The sequence below is a fragment of the Balearica regulorum genome, chromosome 1 (genome assembly GCF_011004875.1).
Source record: "Balearica regulorum gibbericeps isolate bBalReg1 chromosome 1, bBalReg1.pri, whole genome shotgun sequence".
NCBI lineage: Eukaryota > Metazoa > Chordata > Aves > Gruiformes > Gruidae > Balearica > Balearica regulorum.
In genome coordinates, this window is record NC_046184.1 from 50654733 (window position 1) to 50680396 (window position 25664).

The 25664-nt window shown below is 40.4% G+C and overlaps 1 protein-coding gene across 2 annotated transcripts in view; it reads left to right on the forward strand.

Moving 5' to 3' along the window:
* LOC104638873 (plexin-C1) overlaps positions 1 to 25664 on the forward strand; it is a 72926-nt gene that overhangs the window by 11215 nt on the left and 36047 nt on the right. For both annotated transcript variants that reach the window (XM_075748758.1, XM_075748766.1), the window contains exons 2-12: positions 2640 to 2762; positions 4150 to 4284; positions 6254 to 6354; positions 11551 to 11665; positions 12660 to 12804; positions 15988 to 16057; positions 17444 to 17519; positions 17640 to 17693; positions 22140 to 22279; positions 23361 to 23540; positions 24827 to 24914. In XM_075748758.1, coding sequence (XP_075604873.1) covers positions 2640 to 2762; positions 4150 to 4284; positions 6254 to 6354; positions 11551 to 11665; positions 12660 to 12804; positions 15988 to 16057; positions 17444 to 17519; positions 17640 to 17693; positions 22140 to 22279; positions 23361 to 23540; positions 24827 to 24914 — 1227 coding nt within the window. The remainder of the gene's footprint in view (positions 1 to 2639; positions 2763 to 4149; positions 4285 to 6253; positions 6355 to 11550; positions 11666 to 12659; positions 12805 to 15987; positions 16058 to 17443; positions 17520 to 17639; positions 17694 to 22139; positions 22280 to 23360; positions 23541 to 24826; positions 24915 to 25664) is intronic.

Consider the following 25664-nt stretch of genomic DNA (forward strand, 5'->3'; position numbering starts at 1 on the left):
AATTTAAAAAAGAAAGGTCTTCTCGAGCAGTATTGTCTTTTCTTTTGCTTTTCTTGTTTTTGTATGAGCCTGAAAATGTTACAGGATAGACAAATAGATGATCATGGACATGAGTGACTCTTCAAGTATAAAGGAAGTTTAGACTGTAAATGCATTTTAAGGATGGATTTAACTGTAAAAGAAAAAGCTTGGGAAGGCCCTACAGTGCTGTAACCCCATTAGTCACAGTGGAAGAGGTAAAAGGGCTTGTTAAAAAAATAAATGCACATGGAAAAGGGGTGACAGAAGGTTGAAAGCAGCAGCTGCACCCTGGAGGGAACGAGTAAGCTGGAGAAATAGGTTGCAAAAGGGAGAAGGCAATTTTTGTTGTGACTGCCCCCCATCTAAATTCCCCCTTTTCTTATCTGTATTAGCTCAATGTCGCATTGACCCTCCCTCTAGCAAGCGGAGTGAGGGGAGGAGGCTTCCACACTTGTCAGCATTGGTTCTTCAGTCAGATGAGGAGGATGCACTGATATGACACTAGTTATTTTACCAGTATGTGGGTCAAAATAAAATCTGGCAGCAAAGCTTTTCAGAGACTGGGTGAGTCCTCCTCTCTTCTGTGATCTTGTTCTACAGAGTCTGTGAGGTGGTTTGTTTTCCTTACACTACTATGCAGTGCACTGCGGAAAAAAAAAATCCTAATTCTAGTGGAAATCAAAGCCTGGAAGCTTCACCTCCTCACTCCTTAGCCTGAGTGAAGGCTTATTGTGTGCACCTGTGCTGGAATTCCGTTACCCTCTGATCTAATAAAAAAGTGAGTTAACTTTTTCTACTTTAAAATGCTTGCAATCACTTTTCCCTCGGCATATCTAAAACAGACCTCCATGGTACTGGAGTCTCATGCCTAAGTGGGTTTTACTGAAGTTCTGTGCCAGTACATGACAGTTCCTGTGTCTTCTTCCTCCTGCAAGAAAAAAAATAATGTTCAAACATGAAAGTGTAATCAAGTCTTTTATTCCATGTGGCTGTTCTTGCAAGCTAATTAAACTAATACCGATGACTGAAAAAAATGTTAATTGACTTAGGATTGCAGTTCAGAAAAAAATTATTTCTGATGTGGAAAAGACTTTTGGGTTAAGCCAGCATCCTAGCATGCAACGAGTTGAATTCAGCTGTTACTGTGTTATGGATTTGCTTCATAACTCTGAGAAATGCTTCACCTTTCTGCAAATGTCAGGTTTTATGGTCCAGTTCTCACACTTTGACTTGTGCATGAAAGTGAAATAGGTTCTTGCACTCAGAGGGTTCCTGTAGGTGTAGGGAATCCATCCTTGAGAGGCTGAGATGCTTGGCTTTGTAAGCTGACCTATGGGGCTTGTTCCCAAGGACGTGATCCTACCTGAGGTCTTCCTGCCACTCCTTTGTTGCCAGCACTGGTGTCTGTGTAGCCACTGTCCATGTGATGAGGAGAAAGACAGATAGTCTTTAGGTAGGTAGAATTTAGGTAGGTAGGTAGGTAGATGGATTTATAGGACCATTTTACAGGCACATTGTTTCCTTAGTCCAAGCTCACTGGAAAGCTTTATGCTAATAGAGGGGAAGAGGAGGTGAGGAGAACAGAGCCTGGCTGCTGTTGGACCCATGTGGAGAGCAGGTGAGAATCACACCTTTGGCAGCATCTGCCATGGAGATTGACTTAGAGCAATTACAGGACTGCAAACCTGAGGTACTGCTTGCTAGGAGATATCTGGGCTTGTAGGGAGTTTGGGGTAGAGACCATCTCTATCACCTGGGGAATGACGTTATTCTCACACATGGGGCTTTCTTTCAGCACCTTGATCATCTACAGTCGGGGATTATTCGGTTTGGATTTTTCCTTCACAAGATACGGGATTTCCTGCATGATGTTTTTCTTTCATGAGCTGCTTACATGTGTTTGTCACCTAACTTACTCCAGCTTGGATGGAGAATTGTAGGGAACATGTTGATTTTAAAGTTCACACAGATACGTTTATGTTCTCCCTGACATGAACTTTCTGCTGCTTTATCTTATTTTTATATTTATGTAATATGCAAGTCTCAACTTCCTTTAGTGTAAAGCAGGAAACCAGAAAGAGAAGGATGAAGCTCTGCATTTTCTGACACACACACGCACAAAAAAAAAGAGTCTATGTGTTTGAAGTGCCTCCTTTCTCCAGAATATTTGCTGCCTTTAAAAGTGGCTGCTGAGTGTGTTTGTAGCCTTCATGGTAGATGCAGTCAGGTGATGGCAAAGCATGGCCTCATTGAGAAGAGCTGGCAATGCAGAATAAGCCCAGGGCATTATGTCCCAAAAAAGAGAAATTCTGTTGCAAAGTAACTTGCTGCTTTTAGGCCAAATCTGTCTTCCTGCTAAGGTCAGTGATTTAGCTGCAGTAGATGTAACTCTATCACAGACGTGACCACTTGCCATGGAGAAGAAAGTAGTTTCATGATTCATGTGCTACTTCCAATGATATGTTGCTCTGAAATTGTGTCAGGAATAAAATGTTACCCAGAGTATTGTCTAAAGTTGAGATCTCTGTGAATCTTTCCAGAGATTCTTTATTTTTCTTAACACTTTGCAGTATAGGTGAATGATTTTGTAATAACTTTCTCTTATATCTGATTTTCAGGAGGCTAAATCAATCAAGAAATTGCCTACCTTGATTCACTCTGGATTAGCGGCTGTTTATGGCACAGTTGTTTTGAATCAGATAGTTCTCTTTTTGGGAACAGATGATGGACAGTTACTGAAGGTAAGCTGAGCGTGGCAGTTCTTCCCTTCTCCGTCAGCTGCTGCCATATTCAAGTGGGTCAATGTTTCCTTGTTTAGGCACTGTATTATAAACAGATCCTTTGAATAATCCCTGAATCTCTGTTTTTTGTTTGTTTGTGAAGTAACTGCTGTATTGTTGTTGGAGAGCAAGATAACTTTCAAAAGCAATTACGTACCCTGCTTAAAATTCATGGAAACATTTCATTAAACTGCTAATGCCTATAGTATCAATTTATGGAATGTGGAGTTCTTGTCTTTCATTTCTTTCCTTGCTTTGATTTTTCCAGTAGAAATGTTAAATATTGTTAGATTTTGGGAACATGGAAGGGGAGCATATATACTTGTTTGTTAGCCCATCTGTGTGATATGAATAGCTGTCCATTAGAGAGAAAGTTCAAGATTCATTTTGCCTTAGCTTCTGAATAGTTGACCTACACTAGCTTAAATCAATCACCTGGAAGTGAAAGACATCTTATCTCATTATCAAACTTTTCAACCATCCAGTCAAATGTCTTCTATGCTTTAATTTTTTTCTGGGTTTTGTAAGAATATGCATTTCCTGTCTACACTGCAAAGGATGACTCTCATTTTTTGTTTTTATTAAGCAGGCAGTTGGAGAGGAATATATTAGAGAGCTTGAAAAGCTTTTGCCCATTTGATTTCATCACTGTGCTTTTGATAATGAAAAATGAAATTGAAGTCTTCCATGTCTCCTTAGCACGGAGATCATGAACATATCTCCCTTGTTTAGTCATGTTTATGGAAAATCTTCTATCAGTGTTGGTGTGCTTATTAACTTGCAAAATAAAGTTTCTGTGGTCTCTGGTTCTCTAGAATTCTATGAGAAGGGTGGTGGAAAACTGTAGGGTTGGGCAAGGTAAGAAAAAGAAATACCACCTCAGATGTATACTCACAGAAGCCACATGTCCTGAAGACAGTTGTCAGTAACTTGCGTAGGTTTGCTTTTACATTATGGGTGTCTGGATGTTAATTTGTTTTCTGAAGGCTAATACTTTATTCTCGATTCATAGGAGTACTTAACACATGATGACTTTGGGATATTGGCATCTCTTCCACATTCAGTTTCTGTGTCAATCAGAAACATACTTGGTGGGAGGGATGTTTCATACACTAAACCTGTGCCAGATTCAGTGCAAAATGTGTCTGGCGTGGATTTTATTGAAATTCTGTTCTGGTGGTCTTTTCCTCCATCTTTCTGCAGTGTGAGAGCCAGTGCAGTAGGTGAATTGAATCAGGGTGCAGTAAATCATCTCAGAAGTTCTGATGTAGCTGAAATTAGGCTTTTGTTTAAACTGCTGACTGATCAATACAAGGACTTGTGAATAATTTCATTTCCTGTATTGTAGGCTATTCTTAATGAGGATATGGAATCTAATTGCCCAGAGGTTTTATACGAAATTAAGGAAGAAACCTCTATTTTCCCCAAACTTCGACTTGATCCAGTAGATAACAACTACATCTATCTGTCCTCTGCCAATAAGGTAAGCACAATATTAAATAAAATGATAATTTCAAGTAAACTACTGCTTTAAGGATTTCTGCCACTTTGCAAGTGAAGCATCCGTTTGGGTCAGAGTTAGACCTTAAATGTCCAAACTGCAGTTACCAACTTTGCATCTAATATCTGGTTATGTTGTCTAAAGTTTGGGCTTCACTTCTGCAGAGCTTAGAAGAGCCTCCACTCTCATGGTGCTGCCCACTGTTGTTGCTACACCCTTAAGCCCATGCTTATTTTATGTCATTCTGTCGAGAGAGTCTTTGTTTCTCTTTTTCCTCGAGGTATCATGCAGAATCAGGTTGGAGGTAGAAAAAAAACTTGTAGACTCTTTGGAGATTGAGTTCCCCTGAATTGGCAATCCAAGTATTGGTAGGCCAGGGTTTGCTAGTCAATTATGGAGTTCCTAATGTGGAGAAATCTCTTAATTTGAGAGATGGGTTTGAAGTCTTAATTCTGCTGAAATCAGTAATAAAATTATCATCACCTTCAGTTAGGTATAAACTTTAAAAAACAAAACAAAACCACAATCAGAAGTGATTGATGCGTATGCATAGTGAGGCCAAGGAGTTCAGCAGTCACTGGGAGCTACTACATGGGAGCAAACGTGTCAGAGCTGGGTCCCAAGCAGAGAGCGGCTCCCAGGAGCCAGTGCAGTTGTTGCAGCACATCCTGCAGCAGGGCTGCTGAGCATCAACTCAGCAAATTCCTTTGTCTCGCCCGCAGCGGGAAGATGGCAGTGAAAGCATAAGGGCTGGCTGTCCATCTTAGCTGGACAGGATTTCACCCAGCACTCGATTACCTTCATACAATAAAATCACTTTCCCAGGAGTGAACATAACATTTTAGCCTGCCGTCTGAGAGAGTGGGTAAGTTGGTAGAACTCCTGGCTGATATAAACCATCTATCACAAACACAGAAGGGATCAAAATTTCAGTCAAAGGTGTGTGTAGGTATTCAAAGTAAAGACTTGGATTTTCTTTAGCTTTGGTAAAAGAGCAAGTTGTTACAGAGGAAGAACAGCTTTTAGGAATAAATGCCTCTCTCTGATCATCTCTTGGAGCTTAAATAAGCCTTCTACACTGTCTTTTTTTAAATTGTTAGTTGTCTGTGATGTTGGCTGGTTTCTGAACTGATTATCTCACACACCTTCAGATAAATTGAATTTTACAAGATATGGCAGTTCTGCAGAAAGCCATGTATCTCTGTTTCTGTTCGCAAAATAGAGGAACTTTTAATTCTTGCAAATTTGTAAAAAAATTGTTTGAATTAAGAATATTTTTCTTACTAATATTATTAATTAACATTGTTATTAATAACATTATTTGTATTTGTATTCAGTATTTGTAATCAGCTTTCTCTTTTTCTTTTTCCTTTCCTTTTCTGAAAATGGCTGGCTAGGATATTCGAGCTGAATGTACAAGTATAGCTACATACAATATAGCCACAATTATCTACATTTACTTATTGAAATGGCATTTTCATGCATGTTAAGTAGTTGCATGCGTTTGTTCTAGTGTACACATGCAGTTACCTGACGTGGTGATGCAAACACAGATGCATGTTGTTTTGAGCATGCATTTTTGGATGCACCTTCATCAATCATTTAAAAAATCTCAGTTATGATGAGAGGAAAACGATGTTCTGTTAAGCAGAACATTATTTGTAAAAATTATCTCCTTTTTATTGTTATCTATAATTCACTATGCTAATTAGTCTTTCCTGCATTACTCTGTCCATGCTGGCCTTGTCATTGTCAGAGGAGTTTCATCATCTGATGGCAAAATAGAGCTGCATATTTCTATCCAAAGGTCTTCTGGCAGAGTAGAGTTCATAAGGAAGCTTTCCCGAAGGGATTGTGCTTGGTTGCTGTCAGATTTTTAATGGTAACCCTCAATTTCCCTATTTATGGAGGCTATTTTAATTCAGTGTGTTATTGCATTCTTTGATTTTAGGTGAGAAGAATACCAGTTGCAAATTGTGGTAAATATGTTTCTGAGCAAGAATGCTTATCTGCAAAGGATCCCTACTGTGGGTGGTGTTCTTGGAATCAAAGGTATTTTTTGTATTTTAGACTTTCCTATAAAAGCTACGCATTATTAGTCAGTGTACATTTTGACTGGCTTGGGGCTATCCAGTATCAAGATTATATCTACTGAATTTTTATGGAATCAGTCACAGCCATAAATGTGAGGCACTTTATGGTCACGTGACAGGGAGCTCTGCACCTTTTAAAGTCCACGTTAACCTTCAGATTTTTGAGATCTACCCATAAAACACATGTTGGGCTAAAAAGAAGAAATTACTTTGGTTTTAGAAGAGATGTTTTTGCTTTACAAATTGATTGAGGGATAAAATTGTATACTCGTGCTTGAAGCATCTTAATAGCTAGGAGCATCTTGCATGTGAGAACAGGGAAAGAGTGCTCAGTTGTCTTCAGTATTCATAGTTCCTCGCTTTGGAACCACTGCCTTTGGTTTAGACTGGAGGAGAATCTCCTTCTAAACACTTCATCCTTGCATTTGATTCATTAGTTTTGCTGCTTTCTTGAAGCAGGTTTGAAAACTACTGTACATCTTTGGCCTGGACTGGAGAAATTCCTGGGTCATCAGGCCTAGTCTTGGCAATTGCAAGCAACCACATCATGTAAACCTACTCATAGGATCAAGGATGATCTTAAATTTACACAGGCTTTTTGTCCTCCCTGCCCTGGCTGTGTGGCTATCTGAGAGTCTCATTGTTCTGCTGGATAAAATCTGTCTGCTCATTTTCATCACGTGTGTGTTCATGGACAGGTTATACTCATTTGTTCTGCTGCTCACATCGCCTTGGTTTAAACAGGTTTTCCCCCTCCCTCACGCTTATCTCCTCAATGTTTTTGTGAAAGCAATCTCTTTTTCTCACCTTCATTTTGCTGTGCTAAAACAGCTAACTTCACTAAGATCCTCTCGCATAAGACACTCCTTTCTTAACTCCACTCCAGTAGCCCTTCTGTGAAGTTTATGCATCCTTTTAAAAAAAGGATGGCCAGGACTGTCACAGTATTCCAGAAGAGATTTCAGCTGTGCCTTGCTCAACGGCATTTAATCAGTCTGTCCAGGAAGCACCTTACTTAGTGTGTTCTGGGATCACAAACATCTTTTTCATGATTGCATCACATTGATGGGCCACAATCATCCATGATCAAATAATGCCCCCAGGCCCTTCTCTTTCTTTGTTTTCTTTCTGACTGATGAGTTTCCAGTCTATAGCACATATGGGTTGTGAGATTTTTATTGCTCTAAGTACATGTTCTTGTACTTTATGCTTTGAAATGTCATCCCATTTCAAGGTTATCCAAGTTTTCCTATGTGATATTCTCATCCTCCTCTGCATGGTAACGTCCCCAACTTTGTATCATCAGCAGATGTCAACAGTGCAAACTTTCATTTATGCCAGTTCATCAGTGATTAAAACATTAAACAGAAGTGGTTATAAGATTGATTTTTGAGGAATTTCACTAGTAGCCTTCTTTTAGAAGGTTAATACCACCCATTTTTGTTTGTTCCAATGTTAATGTGATTTTACTGAAGACTGCTAATTTGTGTTTGCAGAGGTCATTATTAGAGGAGAGTAGGTGTTTATTCTGTAATCTGTTTTCTTCAAACTCTCTTTTGCTACCTTGATAGAAACTGTATATGTTACGGTGCTAAGCTTTTCAGGCTTTTAGTTACCTTATAAAGAGTTTGTGAGTAACAGTTATTAGTCAGTAAATCCCCTGTTTATAAGGGGAATCACCAAAAGTTTCTATTTGATTGAAACAGAAATAATTTAGTCATTTGGAGAAAAAATGAATTACTCTAATATGAATCCCATTCAACACCCACATAATTTTTCACTGTTAAGCACTTAGTTTTGTGAAGAGAGAGCTCTGAGTGAAACTTTAGAAAAAGAGGAAGACGTGTTTTTAGCCAGCATTTTAATCAAAGTCCATACATGTCCACTAAAGCAATATATTCCATAATAATTTTGAGATCGATGATATGTTTTATACTCTGAATTGGAAATAAATTTTATACTAAATATGCACTCCATTTTTCAAATGAAACTTACCAACAGTGCTTCATTTTAAAGACAGCGTAAACTCAAATCCAGTATTTTGATGAAAAAAATCTGTACATCGTATTGCAAGTGAAAACAAAATGAAACAGAATGTTTCTACTGTTCCTATTTCTGCTCTTTCTTCCATTGGGACAAATATATAAATTCTCCTTTTTCACTTACAATCATTCAGAACAATTAGTCATAGCATTGTCTGATTTCTCTTAATGTTTATAGCTTTTCTATAGATGAATCAGCTTTACCTGAAGTATGTTGAAATTATTCCAATACAAGGCACTGATGTTTTACATGTATTTTCCATATGGAAATAACATGATATGTCTTAGTTATCTGACATGACCAGACCTACTTTTGAATTTGGTCAGTGTTTGTGACATCTGTGGACTTCATTTAGGGGCTGATACCTTGGAAAAGGAAGCCAAAACTTTCTCAGAAACCATGTTCTCATTCCATGAGGAAATCAGTATGCTTTAGGAAGGCAGAGAGGGGAAGCTCAGTAGGATCCGTAGTTAATACAAGATTAGTGAAGCAGAGTCTTAAGTAAATATGAATGAGCTGGTATGCATAGGTATCATGTTATCATAATGAAATAAGAGGAACTTGGTTCCAATTGTGAAGAGGACTCTCTAGTAGCATAAAGAACTAGCTTGCTGTGAAAGATTAAAAAAAATCTTGACTCTGCTTTTCTCTGTACACATATCTATGTATGTCTGAAATCTGATCCTAGAGTTTCATACCTTATACCTTCATACTTGTATAAGGTCCAGTCCAGCCCACCTTTCCAAGAAAGCCAGACTCCAGAAACTTTCAGCTACTTTTGCAGCATTGATATTTTTGCTTTCTTAGTAGATGTCTGAGTCTGTATGTTAATTTTCAGAACCATGTGGTTCACAAATAATATTTATCTGATAATATATCTTGTTATATTCATTCCAATGTGCTTGCAAACAATATCGATTGTCTAAAAATAAGGATGTAACAAAACAGTCTCATCTTTAGGTGAGTGGAATTCATGTCACTCTTGGCCTATGCAGTGCAATTGTGAGAATTTATGCTCGGGGCATCAGATGCTCTACTTCCCACTTTGCAACTGCTTCCTACAAAATGACCATTCTCCATAGCACATGGTTTGAGTGTTAAAGGTCAGCTTTTAAAGCAACAGATGCATTTTTCCAGGCATGAAGACACGCATAACCCTGGGTTCTGGGTGGCATTACTTTTTTGCCATTAAACTCTTAGATTCTTCATTGTACATGAAGGAAACTGGTTCAGTCCGTGTGTTCTTCGGGCAGTCTAAGAAGGCAAATAACTTTGTCCTAGGACAGTTTTAAATATTCAGCTTTATAAACAGTTTTCTTTTTTAATATTTTAATAGTAGTGTCACTGAAATGCATACACTTAGTGCCAACTATCGCAACTGTCTTGCTTTGCATCTTCAACATTATGATCCTCAGCCTGTCAAAAACTATAGGATTGCCAGTGAGAGTTATCTACCTGTACATATCTGAGCATCTGGTTTATGCACATCTGCTGATGACAGATCCCATCCTCTGTGGTTCCAAAACTATGGTACTAATGGACCTTTGTGATCTCAGTAAGGTGAAGAGAGATATAAACAAGCCTGAAATTCGTCCTAGTTAAGACAGTCAGGCATAGTCCCAATTTCTTACAGTATAGTTATGAGCTGAATGTATTCAGATGCAAAGCCCCTCCAGGTCCTTCTGCAGCAGGAACTCAGTTTCCTGAGTAAGACCACAAAGGAAGTGACCTTGCGTTTAACTGTACTCCAGTTGCCAACGTCTTGATCTCCCAAGAAGGTGGCTTTATGGTTTCTATGGTTTGTGGGATTATTTCGGGCATTTTGGAAAGTGGTGGATATTTTTCTTGAAAGTCATTAATGTGTTATTCCTTCTGGAGGGAAAACACATTGTTTGAGAAATACATTTATACAGTGAGCTCCTCATGAAAAAGGGCCATGCATTGCAAGTATGTACTCATTTCTAGTTTTTAGCAGAGGAATAGTTCATTAAGGCACATGTCACTGATCACATGATTGAAGCTACACGTTATTCTACATTTGGTAGAAAAGGAGGATTATTAAAATAATATTAAATGTTACATTTATTTATAAAAATTCAATCTTAATATTAAAATAAAATATATGCAGTTAGCACTTACTTGTCTTTAATTGCTAGCTGTATGAAATTACTTGGGAGTTAATCTATGGATTGTTCATTAACTGTTCAGAGCACACAGTGTTTTAAGGATTCACCTTTCAAACCCAGTGATGTCCATCTAATTTGTATGCCTATATTCTCTTTTTTAATCACATTTTTAATATGTGTAATCTTTGTAGTACTTGTATATCCCAGTGTTTCCTCATTCTTCCTTAATTTTCTGTTGTATAGCTTCTGTTTCCTACAATTTGGCATCTGTAACATTTTTATGTACTTTGTGCATCCTACTTCTGGGATGGATTTTATTCTTCAAGACAGAGAAAGCTATTTTGAACTACCTTTTCAAACCTGGTGTTTTTAACCAAGTGCACTGACGTAAAAGGGAAAGATTACTATTCACATCAGTGGACGACAGAGGAGGTTAGAAAGGAGGATGCATCTCATCAGCTGTACATATTTGTAGCATAGCTGTACATCTGAGCTTCATCCCCATCTCCTTTTATACTCTTTGGAGAGAAGGAGCAGATTCTATAGTGTGATTCATTTCATTTTTGTATGAATGTTGAAAATAGCTGAGGTGAAAAAGCGTATTTCTCCCCACTAAGTGTAGAGGGAACTGAGGGGGGGTGGGGGTCAGATCTAGAGCTGTACAATGGAGCAATCAAAAGTCAGGGGTGATGAACTCCATCCCGGGCTACCAAATCCACTGTTACTGGCCAAATATCTAATATTTGCTTGAGTCTAATTGACTTAATCAGGACCCTAGAGCATATATCAATGCATTGCAATTTATTTTGATAAGCAGAAGATTTTACTGATTGTTTTCTGAAGCTTTTTGCAGTTGTAACCATATTCCTGTAAAAAATCAATAGTTTTCCTGTAAAAAAAATCAATAACATTAAATAAGTTGCAGTACAGTGTCTGAAGTCAAAGCCACCATCAGGAGGCTAGTATAATTTTATGTATACTTTTAGGTGCACATTAAAAGAAAATTGTACACGTTCAAACAGCACAAAGGGTTGGTATAACATTTCACATGCACCTGATAAAGATCTGAAAGTCCTGCTAAGTTTCCCTGCCAAAAATCAGGTATGTACACCCAGTTTTATGCGTGTTTGTTTATTGTGACTTAAAATGTGTTATTTTGCTGCTTATTGCAGCTTCCCCTCTTTTGTCACCATGTTCCATATATTAGTCCCTCTTATCTCAACAATTGGCAAATGTTATTAGAAAACCCAGTAAGTTGAATGTGTCCATCAGATAGATGTTCTCTTTCTCTCCTATAAAATGTATCCTGAAGCTATGCTTCATGACGTTGAGTCAAAAATTCACTATGCTGACAAAGGCAACATTTCCGTTATATCACTTTATCAGCTATTTTAATATTTCTAGTGACTATATATCAAGTGCATTATGTAAGTTCTGAGCTTTGTAACAAGTTATAAAACATTCACTGAGACACATATGCTAACACAAATGCGTCTTTAAGTGTTATTAGTATTTACTCAGTATCTGTTCACAGCACGCACAGCCTTGAGTATTTGATTATCAAGTATTGTGACTGGCCACTTAATCTGCATGCTATTGTTTCTGGTTTCCTGATTGAATGCACTAATGTGATCATATTTGTAAAGCACTCTCAGCCAGAAACAAAGGATAATTCATTATAAGGCAAATTCTGTTTCATAATTAAGTGCACTTTGGTTATGGATGCAAACGTCATCTCTCCGTGAGGATTTGTTGTACATTCTTGCTCAAATGTTTTTAAGGGAATATAACAGCATATATAGCAAAATTCTTGGTTTGCAATCCAAAATTATTCCAGATTGCTCCCCTCACATACCTTACAGATCCATTTAATTTCTGGAAGTAAGCAATGCTGTTCCTTTCAGGACTCTTTGTATTGCTTCTTCAGCTGGGAGAGGCCCTCTCCTTTGAGAGGCTACCTGGTGAATTGTCTGCTTCCACCACAAAAATTTTCATTTTGTACATTTCGTAGTTTGTAGTTTTCTGTAAAGGCAAGGTGACGACTTAACAAGTATTACAAGAAATATATTGTATTCTTGGTTTTGTTGTTTTATAGGTTAAGGTGACTGCAAGCATAAGCAAAATCCTTACTTCCTGTATGATAAAAATTGTAAAACCTGTTGAAACATTTTATGAAAATGTAGTGCTGAAAAACTCATCCTGTTTCTGCAATCTAACCACTCCAGTGATAACGGATAATGGTATGTTTTACTATTACATGTATTTAATGCTTATTCACTGTCCTCTATTGCCAAGGCAAACTGAGCATAAATAGATGCCTAATGAGTGTGAGACTAGGCAATACTTTTTATTAAATGTCATTAAAAAAAAAATACCCTGTTTTTTCAAGTGATTTGAGTATACTCACACTATTCTTGATAATTAAAGATTTGTTAATATGGAATCCTTTGTAGAAGTAATAAAACATGTTAACCTGTGGCTAGAAGCAGGGTAAGAGGAGCATGTGACTATGAATGCCTGTACAATAAATAATCTTAACATTCAATTAACTGTTTCCACCTAACTTAGATACTTGTGAGAAAGTGATTGTCCCATGTAGAGGACTGGCAGAAAAATGCATGGTTCAGGGACAGTTTGGCTGGTACATCTTTTTGACTTGATTTCATTCATCTTTCTGAATTATTGGTTGAATCATTTTGCACTAATTCGTCAGTAGTTCTCAGAATTGGAGACCTGAGCCGTTTGTATTGAACACATGATGCATGAGATCTGCTTTGTGCATCTTATGGGCAACTACAAGTTTTGGAATGAGGTGGTAAATTGCTGGATGTCTAGACTTTTGAGCTGTTCTCTAGGCTTTGGTCTCAAAGATCAGATGATAATCCTTCACAGTAGAGTCTTATTTGACTAATAGGAGGAAGACATTCCCCTTGCATTGCTTCAAGGAATAGAAACACAAAGCTTTTTCAGTACAGGTTGTCCTTGTACCTTTTTTAAGTTGCTTATGTTAGAATAAAAAAGAGAGTTTTAATCTAAACTGAGCGACAAAGATAGCACCCTCAAGGATACCATGTGCTCTTAAGTGACTTGAAGAGGAAACAGAAAATTCAGATAAATGCCTGCCTTTATCTTTTCCTAGATAATATAGCCCAAAAGGCATGTAATACTCTGCATGAATCTGATTGTCTTATAATACCTTTGTGTAGAAAGAGGAATGAAATGTTAACCAGAACTTACAGTGACCTGTTGTTCTGAAGAACTCAGTTCTGCAGAGAGCTCTCTCTCTAGGGGACCCGTGCACCTGAAGGAGGTTCCTTGGGATATTGTGGATCTCAGGAACTCATCCTGTGGCCTTTGTATGGGAAAAGCTCCTCTGGCATCACAGAAGTGTTACGTGTAGAGTTCCTGTCCAATGTTGATTTGGGAATTGAGAAGACTAGCAAGTGACAGCTAGGGTTATATCCATGAATATTCTGGTCTATTAAGCTGTCTTTAGTAAACACTATTAGTGGATTTTTAAGAGGGACAGATGCATTAGAGAAGAAAAAAAAATGTCCTTTATTGACCCAGTTCCAAAAGCCACATTTTCTTAAAATTATGGAGTACATTGTTTTGGTTCTCTGTCTTCTCTGACTAAGGCTTTCTCTTACTCCATTAGCAGGTTTTCAGAGCATAGTGTTAGAGAAGCTGGCTCATCTTACCTGTGCTTTATGCCAAAGATGAGCCCTTTGACAGTGTTAACAAGAAGGCTGTGAGCTTAGCTTGTGTCTGCCAGTATTACTACCTTTCACGTGCTCCTGTGAGGTGAGATGATTATTAGTGGATAATGCAAGTGTGGAAGTTACGTTGACTGTTGATGGTACCTCATGTAAAGTGACCTCAGCCTCACAAGAAGAAGCCATTGCAAAACTCCTTCAGGTATCGTTTCTGGAAAAAAACATTTTGAAAATACCTGCTGCTCAGTGCAGTCTGGTGCGTTTTGAAAGGTCAGCCCAGGCCACACAGAAAATAATAGGTTCCATTAATTTCAACACAGACAAAATCAGGAAACCAGATTTGACAGTGTTGTTTTTAAAGTATTTATACAAAATTAAAATAGAAGACATGCTCTGCTAGAAGCAGATAAATTCCTTACTTTTACTTACTACTCCTGGTAAAATACTGTTTTTCAGTAGCTCATGGCTTGAGACCCTTCTCATATAGGGTCACTCACCTAGGCAAGTGATTTAGGCAAGTGGTTTAGGCACTTTTGTGCCCAACATGTCAGATTTCTGCAGATACATAGATTTCTAGAGATGCAAATAGGTGCTTGGTGAAGGATTTCAGAATAGTCTATGTGTGCTTACCCACATCTTCAAGCATTAAAATACCTTTAAAAACCAGACTCTTTGCTGTCTGTTTAGTAAGGTTTTTAAGCATATGACCCGTCTCAAGGGCTGTTTCTAACAAGCAGTGCAGGTGACCTTTGCAGCGAGCACCCAAGTGCCATGCTGACGTATGGAGCAGGAGATACTTCTGATTTAACAATGTAGATGTAGCCAAAGCTGGTTTTCATCTGAACAAGCCAGCCTGTGATAAAGACAAAGCTTTCTCCACCTTTGTGAGGTAGGTATACTTTAAATCTGTGTAACTTTCCTGGATTAAAAAGCTATCTACTTCTTAGCATAGAGAAGCCAGAGAAGTCTGCGCACATGGGTTTCATTTGATCTCAGACAGTCATTCATTTCACAGACGTACACATCTGCAGGCACACAGATGAAAGAAACCATGGCTTAAGTGGTATATATCTAACTCTGCTTTTCGATGTGGTATTCTGCTCATGGGAGAAGATACTCTTTCATTCCACAGCTGCCAGTGAATTGTTGGTGTAGTAATTGCTAGCTGAAATAATGGCAAATTGACTCATGCAATCATAAAAGATTTAAATAGGATGAAAATTGCTACTGCATAGATTACAAAAGAAGACTCTGAAACCAAGTCTCTGAGACAGAAAGAGAGAAGTATGGTATGTTGGGGTCTCTTGCATTAGAACAGTCTGTTGTGTTAGAAGGCTTGAATTCGGGGTCTGGCTGTGCCACAGTATACCGCTGTGTGCCCTTCGGGAGATGATTTTATATCCCTCCTCCATGGTAGCATTTCCTTATCTGTATCCTGACAATAACATTACTTTTGTACGTCATGCAGTGGTGGCATCAAGCTTAATTAGTGAGTGTGTATAAAGTCTTGGAATAACTCAGCTGCAGGGTGCTATGGAAGGACAAAATCTAGGGGTTTTTATCAGTCAAAAGTGTGAGTTAATGTGTGTGTGAGAAGGTGCATACCATGTAGAGAACAGCTGAAGGCACATGAGTTTTCAACTCAATTTTTTATTCCAGCTATTTCTTGTAATATCCAGCATATGTCTAACAGTCACATTTTTCCAGATTGTCTAGTTCTCGAAGCATCGCTGTCCTCAAGCTCTTGGAATATCACACAAACATTTCAGTTGACAAAGTAAGAGCCTGGTTCCTGTTGAAGTTTATTGAGGGCTTTACATGTGTGTGTGGGGAGGGGGGGCTGAAGGATGATCATCCTTTTTTTTTTTTAATTCATTAAGGAAATAAATTTCACTAAAGACAGTCAAATCCCTTTTCTTGGCCCATTTCCTCCTTCTCTTTTTTTATTGTCCTTAGAAAGCTACTTCTTCTGATAACTCTTTTATTTAACGGGACCCTGGCAGCTAGCTGTGGGAGAGTCATTACAATGACTGAATTTATGACAAGTGCCTGAAGAGATAATAAAGGATGTCACAATGACATTAAAATCCTTTTCGTCCTTGTGAAAAAGGTGGGCCCCTGGTACTCAGGATAAGACCTAAATCAGATGAGTCAAGAGATTCTGTAAAAGTCATTTTATGGCACTAGTTTTTAATTGAGCTGAATACAATTTAAATGTGGTCCATGGGTAACATGAATACAATTAAACCAGAAAGTCACATCTAATCTGCTAATAAGAATAGTGAATACCTATTGTTCTGTACATATTATTTTTCCGAGCCACGTTCTTTGTTGAGAGCTTGCAGTAGAAAGCATTTGTGCCCAGCACATAGCCTAACCCTTTACAATATGTGGTTGTTAAAATTTAGAAAGATCTGGCTGACATATGCCATAGGTAACTACAGTGTTCCCGTTCAGAATGCTCCTCCCCTATACAAAGAGGCTAATCGATAGGCACCTGGGATGAAAGTGAACTCCTGCCTTTTGGAAAGTGGCACATCACTTCCCTGTACCTGCAGAAACACAGGGAAGGAGCTGTCTTTCTCTAAATCAGAGCATTTCTCAGCATGCGTGGAGAGGGCCTGTGCTGCTCTTGGCTCTCCTCCATGCTGATAGATGCATTGCAAAGCAAGACAAGAACACACTAGTCTCCCAACAGGCATATCTTTTGGTAGGGGAAGGCAATAGCAAACTAGCAATACTTGTTAGCAATACATACACAGAACAGAAGTTCAGGCAAGCTGTGAAAGATTCAGTGATGGTTTTCAGCCCTTTTCTGAAAAGTTGAAAAGTACTGTCTATCTGGCCACTTAGGTACTAGAGAAAACCACAGCAAAATGAAACCCAAAGTGTTCTGTCTGCTTTATGCTTTTTGGAAATTTATGACTCTCAGCATCTCAGCACAGATTGTATTTCATACTGAATTTGTCCTCAGAATAAGCACTACAGAACAATAGGCTTGGAGGGTAAACACAGGTTATGTGTTTTACACATTTCATTACATGTTTCCCAGGCTATTCTCTTGGGTTTGTGCTTTTTTTCTGTCACTTGAAATTTCACATTCATGGCTGAATCTAGATTGAGTCCCTGTGTCTTACAAAAACTCTGTTTTCTGTGTTACCAGCTGCTCACGGTGTATACACAAGGGTGAGTGTACCAGCTGTAAATGGACACCTGTCTCTCCTGCCACCACCTGCCAGGTGAAGTTTGTTGGGGAGGGCTAGAATCCCCCGTGATGCCTTCTCCTTGTATTTTTTTACATCTGAACAGCAATCTGTCTCTTCCTTGTCCTGACATGGAGAAATACTGATGTTTTTCAGGATAGTTGTAATGCACCTGCTTCCAAGGAGATCGCCACAGCGCAGGAAACAGAGGTTAGTTAGCATTTTAAGATCGGCATTATTGGGGTTCTGTGGGTTGGGGGAGAAATATATGTAAAATGAGAGGACTTTGCAGGAAGAATAGAGATATGGATGGGGAGGCAGCCAGCCGGTTCTGGCAATGCAGAACTTGGATTGATACTCTTTTTTTCTTAATGCTTTGTTGGTGCTTAAAGGTACCAACACAGGTTTGCATTTCAGATCCAGGCATTGAGATAGTGAACACTGCAATAGTTGTGTGCCTACCTCTACATGCAGATTTTGCAATATTGCTTTCAATGCCCAAGCCCCTGTATGCTGTCTTTAGGCACTCCATGGGAGCCAGCGTGCTGAGGGCTGGGGACCAGCAAAAAAAAAAAATCAAAGGAGAACATCTCAGACTTAATCTCTTACCTAGATTTAAATGTATGTTTGAGTTCCGCTGTCACAGACAACTCTGTGAAATTAGGTTTCAGAGTCTCAAACCTCTTCCTCGTTTTATGCACCCAGATCACAGCTTCTCCTGAAACATAGCTGCTAGGGGAGCAGAAGGAGGGGGAGGATGTGCCTCCCAGTTTCTGCATAACAGACAAGTGGCTAGAGGATGCATCCAGGAACTGAAATCCCTGGGTGTTAGTAAATCCTTGGTTCACGCTTCCAGAAAAATTTTCCTTGCTTCCAGGCTATAGGCAAAACTGGAGATGGAGCTACTCTCCATCCATCCTGCTCAAGCTGGATCACTGGAAAGGAAGGAGTGTTGCTGGTGCCAGAGTACCGTCTGAATCTGGTTGTTGAGTTCTCTATTGAAATCATGTAGACTTTATGTGAGTGTACAGTCTATACGATTTGCCTCATAGGCCAGCCCTTTAACCACAAGGTCATTCTTTATGGTGCCAAAATGGTTTTATTTTTTCATAAAACTGAGCGATCTTGTCATCAGTGGTTGCTTATGATATGCAGGTGTTAGGAAAGATATGAGTAGTGAAGAGAAATTTGACTGATGAGTAAGTACATAAAGATTTGCTGCCTACACTTTTTGGTTTCTGCTTTTCTGTGAGTTATAGCACGGTTGGTATAAATAGTGACTGTATTCTTATCTCTAAATGTTTCGTTAGAACTACCCAAACTTTTACCTGTGATGACAGGAATTACCTCTTAAATTCAGCTGTTCAGCTGAGGTTTCTTAAACAAAATCACAAAATCCATTTTGTTTTTCACAGAGACGAGTGGGATTGTAATACTTGTGCTTCTGAGCATTAATATTCTGGATTTGGTCTGCATATAAAGCATTATGGCTGGTGAAAGAACAGAGGAAATTCTTCTTTGCTCTGCTTCCAAGTGCATTAATTTGACATCGGTAAATAGTCAGAATTGCCTGGGAGATGGCTTTCTTCCATACGCCTTATCTTGGAAAGACAGTGATGGACAAGGCAGTGAAAGCACTAGAGGCAGTCCAAAGGCAGATGTTTATTTAGAAGTGATTGATCCATTCAGAGGGCTTGAAATTGCATTTGAAATCCTGCTCTCTGACTGCTCGTGCTTTAAGGAGAACTTATTGGAGAGCTGAGAAAGAGGATTTGTGTTTTCCCACAACCCCAGCCAAGCATTTAGATTAATACATTTTTTTTTTGGTGGCAGCCCCAGCCGTCCTCCTGAGTCCAGCTGCTGGTTTCCATGCATGCACCTTCCCCCTCCCTGCGCCTGAGCAGCAGTCGGAATGTTCTTGCGAGTACGCTTGGCTGGCGAACTGATTTGGCTGGAAATAACTGTATTCTTTCGGCAGGTTGTTTTTCATCTGGGCCAGTTCCCCAATCCAGTTCTTCACCTGCCCTCGGGGCCCCATGCTAGCAGTGCAGGAAGGGCTGTGCTGGAGCGGGGACGAGCTCCCAGGGGTGGCAGAGGCTGAGGCTGTGCTCCCCTGGGTGATGGAGGCTGAGGCTGAGCTCCCTGGGGTGGCAGAGGCTGCTTAACCTGGGCCGCTGCCAGATATCTCTGGCTGTGACCTGCAGCCATGCTAACCACACCTCTGAGGATGTGGCTGCCACTGTTTACACAGCCCCAGGGAAGTGTTAGGCTGTCCAGGGGACAAGGGGGGACAGGGCAAGGGGGGGGTCTGCAGCTCAGAACTGTGGAGCTCTATTGAAGTTGACAGGGCTGTGCTGATTTACATTACCTGAGGACCTGGCGCACACTTGCTGTATGTGTCGTTGTGTGTTTACACTGCTTTCATCGCATGCTTCACATATCCTACTGCCTCTCCGCTGTCTCCCTTCCCTCTTGCTGCCGGGTGTCTCTCCCCCTGCCACGCAGTGACTGGAAGGTCAGCAGCTCTCTGGTGCTGGGGAAATGAGCACCACAGAGCCCAGCAAGGATGCTTGGTCCCTCCTGCATTCAGTGTGGAAATTCATGATTTCTTTTGCTGCTGAGGAAAGTGTCGTGGACCGTGACAGTCAAGCTGGGAAGCAGGCTCTCCAGTAGCCGAGGCCATGTTGCCTCAGCACTGTGAGTGACTGCACTGATGCCATGAATCCGAGGCAAGACATTGGCGAGGGAGTCTGTGGCATGTAGCCATGGGGAAGGCATGATTTCAGGGGGTTTCTTCTGGAAGGAAACTTCCAGAGTAAACCATTCTTACCACCATTTCTTCTTGGTGTAAGAAAAAGAAACAAGGCAAGCTAAGCAGCTAAAGTGCCCTGTGGTGTGCGGTGCCTGGCAGAGACACCAGCGCGAGCCCCGAAGCACCACAGCATCCGACTGCACCTCTGCGCTTACAGCCCTGATGCAGCTCTGGGGGATCTCCCTGTGTTTGTGTGATACTGTGTTATTCTTATCTTCGGGACTCCCTGCTGTGAGTCCCAAGGCAGTGTTTTACTCCTTTCTGTAGTTTGTGCGCTGGAGGCTGGGGACAAGCAGAGGGATAGGACGCGGGTGGAGAAAAGCACTGGTGCTTCACTGGCTTTAGTCTTTCAGATTTCTGCTTCAGTTGCCCTGCTTGCATACTAAGAGTTAACCTGAACCCCAGGTCAGGGCGGGAGTGAATTTTCCCCCTCAGGCTGTTTGTCAGGAGTTTCCTTTGTCCTCCTCCATTATCCATACCAGGAGGTCATCTTGGCAGCCCTTTTGCAGGCCCTTTGGCCCCAGCCTTTGCACTCTCTTGCCCTTTCCTAAGGCACAAGTTGTGGCTTTCAGTCACTTGTGACAGGTCTCACATTTGCTGTGGAGCGCTCCAGCATTCAACGGGCCTTGGTAGTGTGTGGGGATGATGTGCCAGGGACTTTTCTGAAACGGGCAAATGCTGTCTTTGCAGGGGATGGCAATGTGACCTCCATGGTCCCCTCAGGCCACCAGCCCAAAGACTTGGTGCTGGTCTAGGTGGATGGAAAGATTAGTGGAGAGAAAAGCCCTGTGGGAAGGACTTTCCTAGAGGTTTTGCACCAGTGCTCTTCTCTGGGTTGGGAAGGCTGGACTGCCCAGTGGGCAGAAACCACAATACTCTAAAAACTCCCTTTAAACTAGTTTTATAGGCAGTCTAAAAGCAAGCTAGAAATCATTTGCCTGAGAAGGTCCCAAACAGTTTGTGGTTTCACATGCGTATTTTCCTGTTTTTTTTGAATGTTTTCAGTTTGTTGTCTGAAAGATACACAGAGAGGAAACCGTCTGTGTGATTATAAAACTGGGGAAGCAACAAAACTGATTAAACATGAGATGCTGTCAAATGTATCAAGTAAATACACTAGGGAAAAAAATCTCTCTTCTTGCTTGGTAGTGTCAGTAAGTTAGAATAAGTAAATATAAAGATAGACAAAGAAAAGCACAGCTTAAAAATTGGCCACATTTCTGCAAGACTATGACAGCATCAGAGCAAACTAGGATTATTCTTAAATGCTGGAAAATAGATTTGTAAACTTCTTAGCATCAAAATGGAATACCAAAAAATCCCCACAGTTGTGCTGTACCTTTAGCTCTATGTATGACTTTGAAAAAAAGCTTTCTAGTAAAGCTCATTCTGGGGCTTTTTCTCGACTTTTCATTCTAGGATTTGACCCTGCTTCCCCTTTTCAGGTCATGAGAGATGCCTTCATTTGTTTCTCTGGTCTCTCATAGTGACAGCACATGTCTTGCATTGTTTCTTAGTTCTTCAAGGGTGACACAAAATATATCATTTCAAGCTGGGGTTTTTTGATACTTACCTTCCAGTATGTCAGACTGTGGTTCCTTTGGGCAACTTTGTTATAAGATAAATTGAAATATAAAATATGTAGGTAAAAATAGTTGGCTTGTAAAAAAGTTGTGACTCTCAGTACTTCCCAGGATCAAGCTTAACAAGATTTGGAATTAATAAGAAAAATATATCCCAGTGCCATAAAACCCACATTTCTGAGTGGTGGTTGGTTTTGCAGCTGTTGTTTAACTGCCTAGCCTTTTTATAACCAGATTTTGTTTTGCTTTGTTTTCTAATAGCATATCAGCATTCATTCCATTGAACCTTTGTGGATTTCTACATTAGGCAAAAGTGAAATAACAGTCAAAGGAGAAAACTTTACACATGCATCAGGCATAAAACTGATATTGACTGGAACCACCGGCTGTAAACCAGACATGTGAGTTAAGCTCTGAAAAATAATACTATTTACTCTGCATGGTGAAAATTATGCTCATTTTGCCCTAGCAGTACAGTTGTGTGAATGGTTGTCATGGACCTCTCCTCAGCAGAGGGATGCTCTGCACTCCTTAGTCATACTTCAAATTTAAATTCCCGAAGGATGGAAATGAATTTGGTGTTTAGCTACAATACAAGGGATAGATGGGTAGGCAGGTAGCTCTCAGCAGTAGTTAGGGCAGTTCTGTACCTGTGGCTCTCCGTGTCTTGTGGCAGGCAATGAGAAGTTAGGTCACAGGAAAGCCTCACATTTTGTTTGACTCTCCTCTGCTTCAAAATATCCCCCATATATTCTAGGATTCTGCTTGTGAAAGCACAGACTCCATGCCAGGGAAGAGAATCTCTCATGCAACAGCTTGTACTTTTCTCTGTTGATGATTGCACAGTGTACTCCCCTAGATAATTATGCCGTCTTATTCTGAATCAGTCATTTTCAGGTGCAGCTGCAATGGCTGCCTGTGATTACCAATCCCATTTTACATAGCTAGCACTTGAAAAAGTATTCATATGGTACAGTTCAATTTTTAGTTCAACCATGAATTTCCTGGGGACAACAGAAAACAAAAGGAGAGGAGGAAGGACAGAAAGGGAGGAAGGGGAGAAAGGTAGAAAGGAGGAGGAAAAGAGGGGAAGAGAGAAAAAGAAGAAAGAAAAGGAAACTGAAGATTCTCATTCTTGACAAGCTAATGTGTTGGTAGCACAGAGAACTACACAGCAAAGTGCACAGTTTACGCAGCAGAATCACACATTGCATTACATACCTTCATCCCAAGACCACAAGACCAGTATCTGTACGGTCTTCCGTGATTATGGTGACACATAGCAACTTCATTCAAAAGATGCCCTACTTTGTCTTTTCAACTCCCTGCTCTCTCTTTCCACCTCCATCTGGCAGCTCAAAGATTAATTCATTCCTCTTCTCCCCTCATCCTTCACTTTAGGTTATAGGCTTCATGTAGTAGTATGCCAATGAGTGGCATAGTGGCACCTGCATTTCAGCGTCTGTTTTTTTTCTCCTCCAGCATTAAAGTTAGAAATGTACTAAACGATACACAAATGACATTTGCTCTCCCACCAACACGTAAAGAGGCGAAAAGTATATGTATACAGGCTAATGGGAAAAAATGTTCACCACCAATGACCTTGCATTATGTTTCACTGCCGTCGTGTCTTGGAATCACACCAAATAGCTCCTGGATCAGGTAAGTTTGTATTTCTATAATTTTATTTATACATTAAAATGTAGTCCCACTGAGCCAATATGAGCCTCCTTCCTTGGCCTGACTGCAGCTGTGGTAAACTTGATTGACTGCTGTAACCTGTTGTGGAGGATGAATTTATGCTAGTGAACCGATTTAACATTTAACACGCAGATAGAGTCGTGATAGCTGCAAGACAGGTTCTATGTTCTGAAGGATTCTGTAAACTCCTTCCTGCCCACCCCAGGGCTCCTTTGTAGAAGTCAAAAATAGTCTCTTCATTCTAAAGCTAAATCCAAAATATGGGTAGCACACATGAATTCAAATTTCAATTAACTTTGATTTCTTGAAACTAATGTACCGTTCACCTCTGAAACAGTATAAAGTATCACTGAATTGGAAATGAAGTGAAAATAATTGCCACTTGCAGTGATACGCGCAGACTTGTTTTAGGACCAGGTTCCCTAAAGCCAAAAGAGCCCTTTTCAACCTCTGCTGTGTTCTGTGGGAGACTCATGGCTCCAGTGGAAGGCTTACAGGATGGATTTAAGATATTCTCAGGCACAGCTTTCCACCTGTCCCTCTGCCTGCACAGTTTTTACCCGCTTTCACATTCTTAATCTGATATCTTGGCGTCAAGCACTGGGAAGTGTGGATTTGAGGTAATAAGTTGAGCTGGCAGCTGCAGCGGCTGAGCAGCTAGGACGCATGCCCTCATCTCCAGGTAAGGGGCAGCGCAGGCAGCTGGAAATTAATAATACCTTAAACCACTCCAACTGTGTTCAGCAGAGATTGCGAGCCAGAGCCCTCAGACACAAGCACCATTGTGTGTGCTGAGACAGATGGTCTGAACACTGCTGAGAATGTTTCCTGTGAGGTGCCTGGCACCGTCAGTCCTGAAGAAGGCAAGAATTAAGCACAGGCAGGGCTGCTCTTGGGCAGTGAAATACCATGATGCTCTTTCTTCAAGAGACAATATTAACTCACTGTCTAGTTCTTTGGCTGCATGAATAGAAAACAAGGTGGAGAGTCCCTGAGAAGGAATATGCATGTGTATGCTATCAAGTCATTTGGTTTTGCGGTAGCAAAAGCATTGACCATTACATTATGAGGAAAGAATGGAAGTACTGTATAGCTCAAATTATCTTGTTCTGCAGTTTGACTTCATTATATTGACTGCTACCAAAGCAAAATGCACGAGTAGTTTATTTGTGGCTGAAGCCTTAGTGCAGCAAAACAGGTAATATTAACTTCCCTTCCTCCCCCCCTTCCCCTTTTTTTTTTTACAGTGGTGGTCGCAGAATTACTACAATTGGTAGAAATTTTAAGGTGGTGGACAGTGTGATTATTTCAGATGACCAGAGATCAAACCTCACTGTAAGTCTTAATCTCCTTTACAATACCAAATAGAGGTCTCTTAAGGGATTAGGTTTTCTTCCTAAGGTTTCAGGAGGATCTCAATATTTTTCCAACACTTACGGGCACACATCATCACCCTCCTGAAATAAATATGACCACTTGTAGGATTACAGTTGTGCATGTTCTGAGTACAGGATCATGGAAACACATAAGCTACTCTCCTGTATAATTCCCTGAGCCTTTTTAAAATGCTCTAGAGACGTGTTCCAAATCCATCCTTTTTGAGCCTCCCCAGCCTCCATATCTGGGTCTGTTGGAGGAGGAGGTGGTGTACTTCTCTGTGGCTTTGTGTTGAGAACTCAGGTGCCACTGTCTCAGCAAGGGGTGGGAGACCGGAGCTGTTGTTGGGTTGAAACCCTTCCTCTGAGGCTGTGAGTAGGTGGGCTTGCAGCACAGAGACCAGAAAACAGCAGCACCACCCCATGGAGTAACCAGTGGGGTGACTGTAGCAGCCCCTCTCTATCAGGAATTAAGGTGGGGAGAGCCAATGCCCAGGGGTGCTGGAGAGCTGGTCCTGCTCTTCTTTTGTCACCTGCATGGAGGGGAAGGAAGGAGAAATCTCTGTCACTATTCCTGTCTCACTGCAGGAAATAGCTGCCTTAGCAGTGTGCAATCAGCCTTAAAGAAGCATGCAGCGTGTGTGATAAACGTGCTTAAAGGTAGACACAGGCTCAACACAGAAACTTTCCCAGGTGCTCTGCTTGCAGC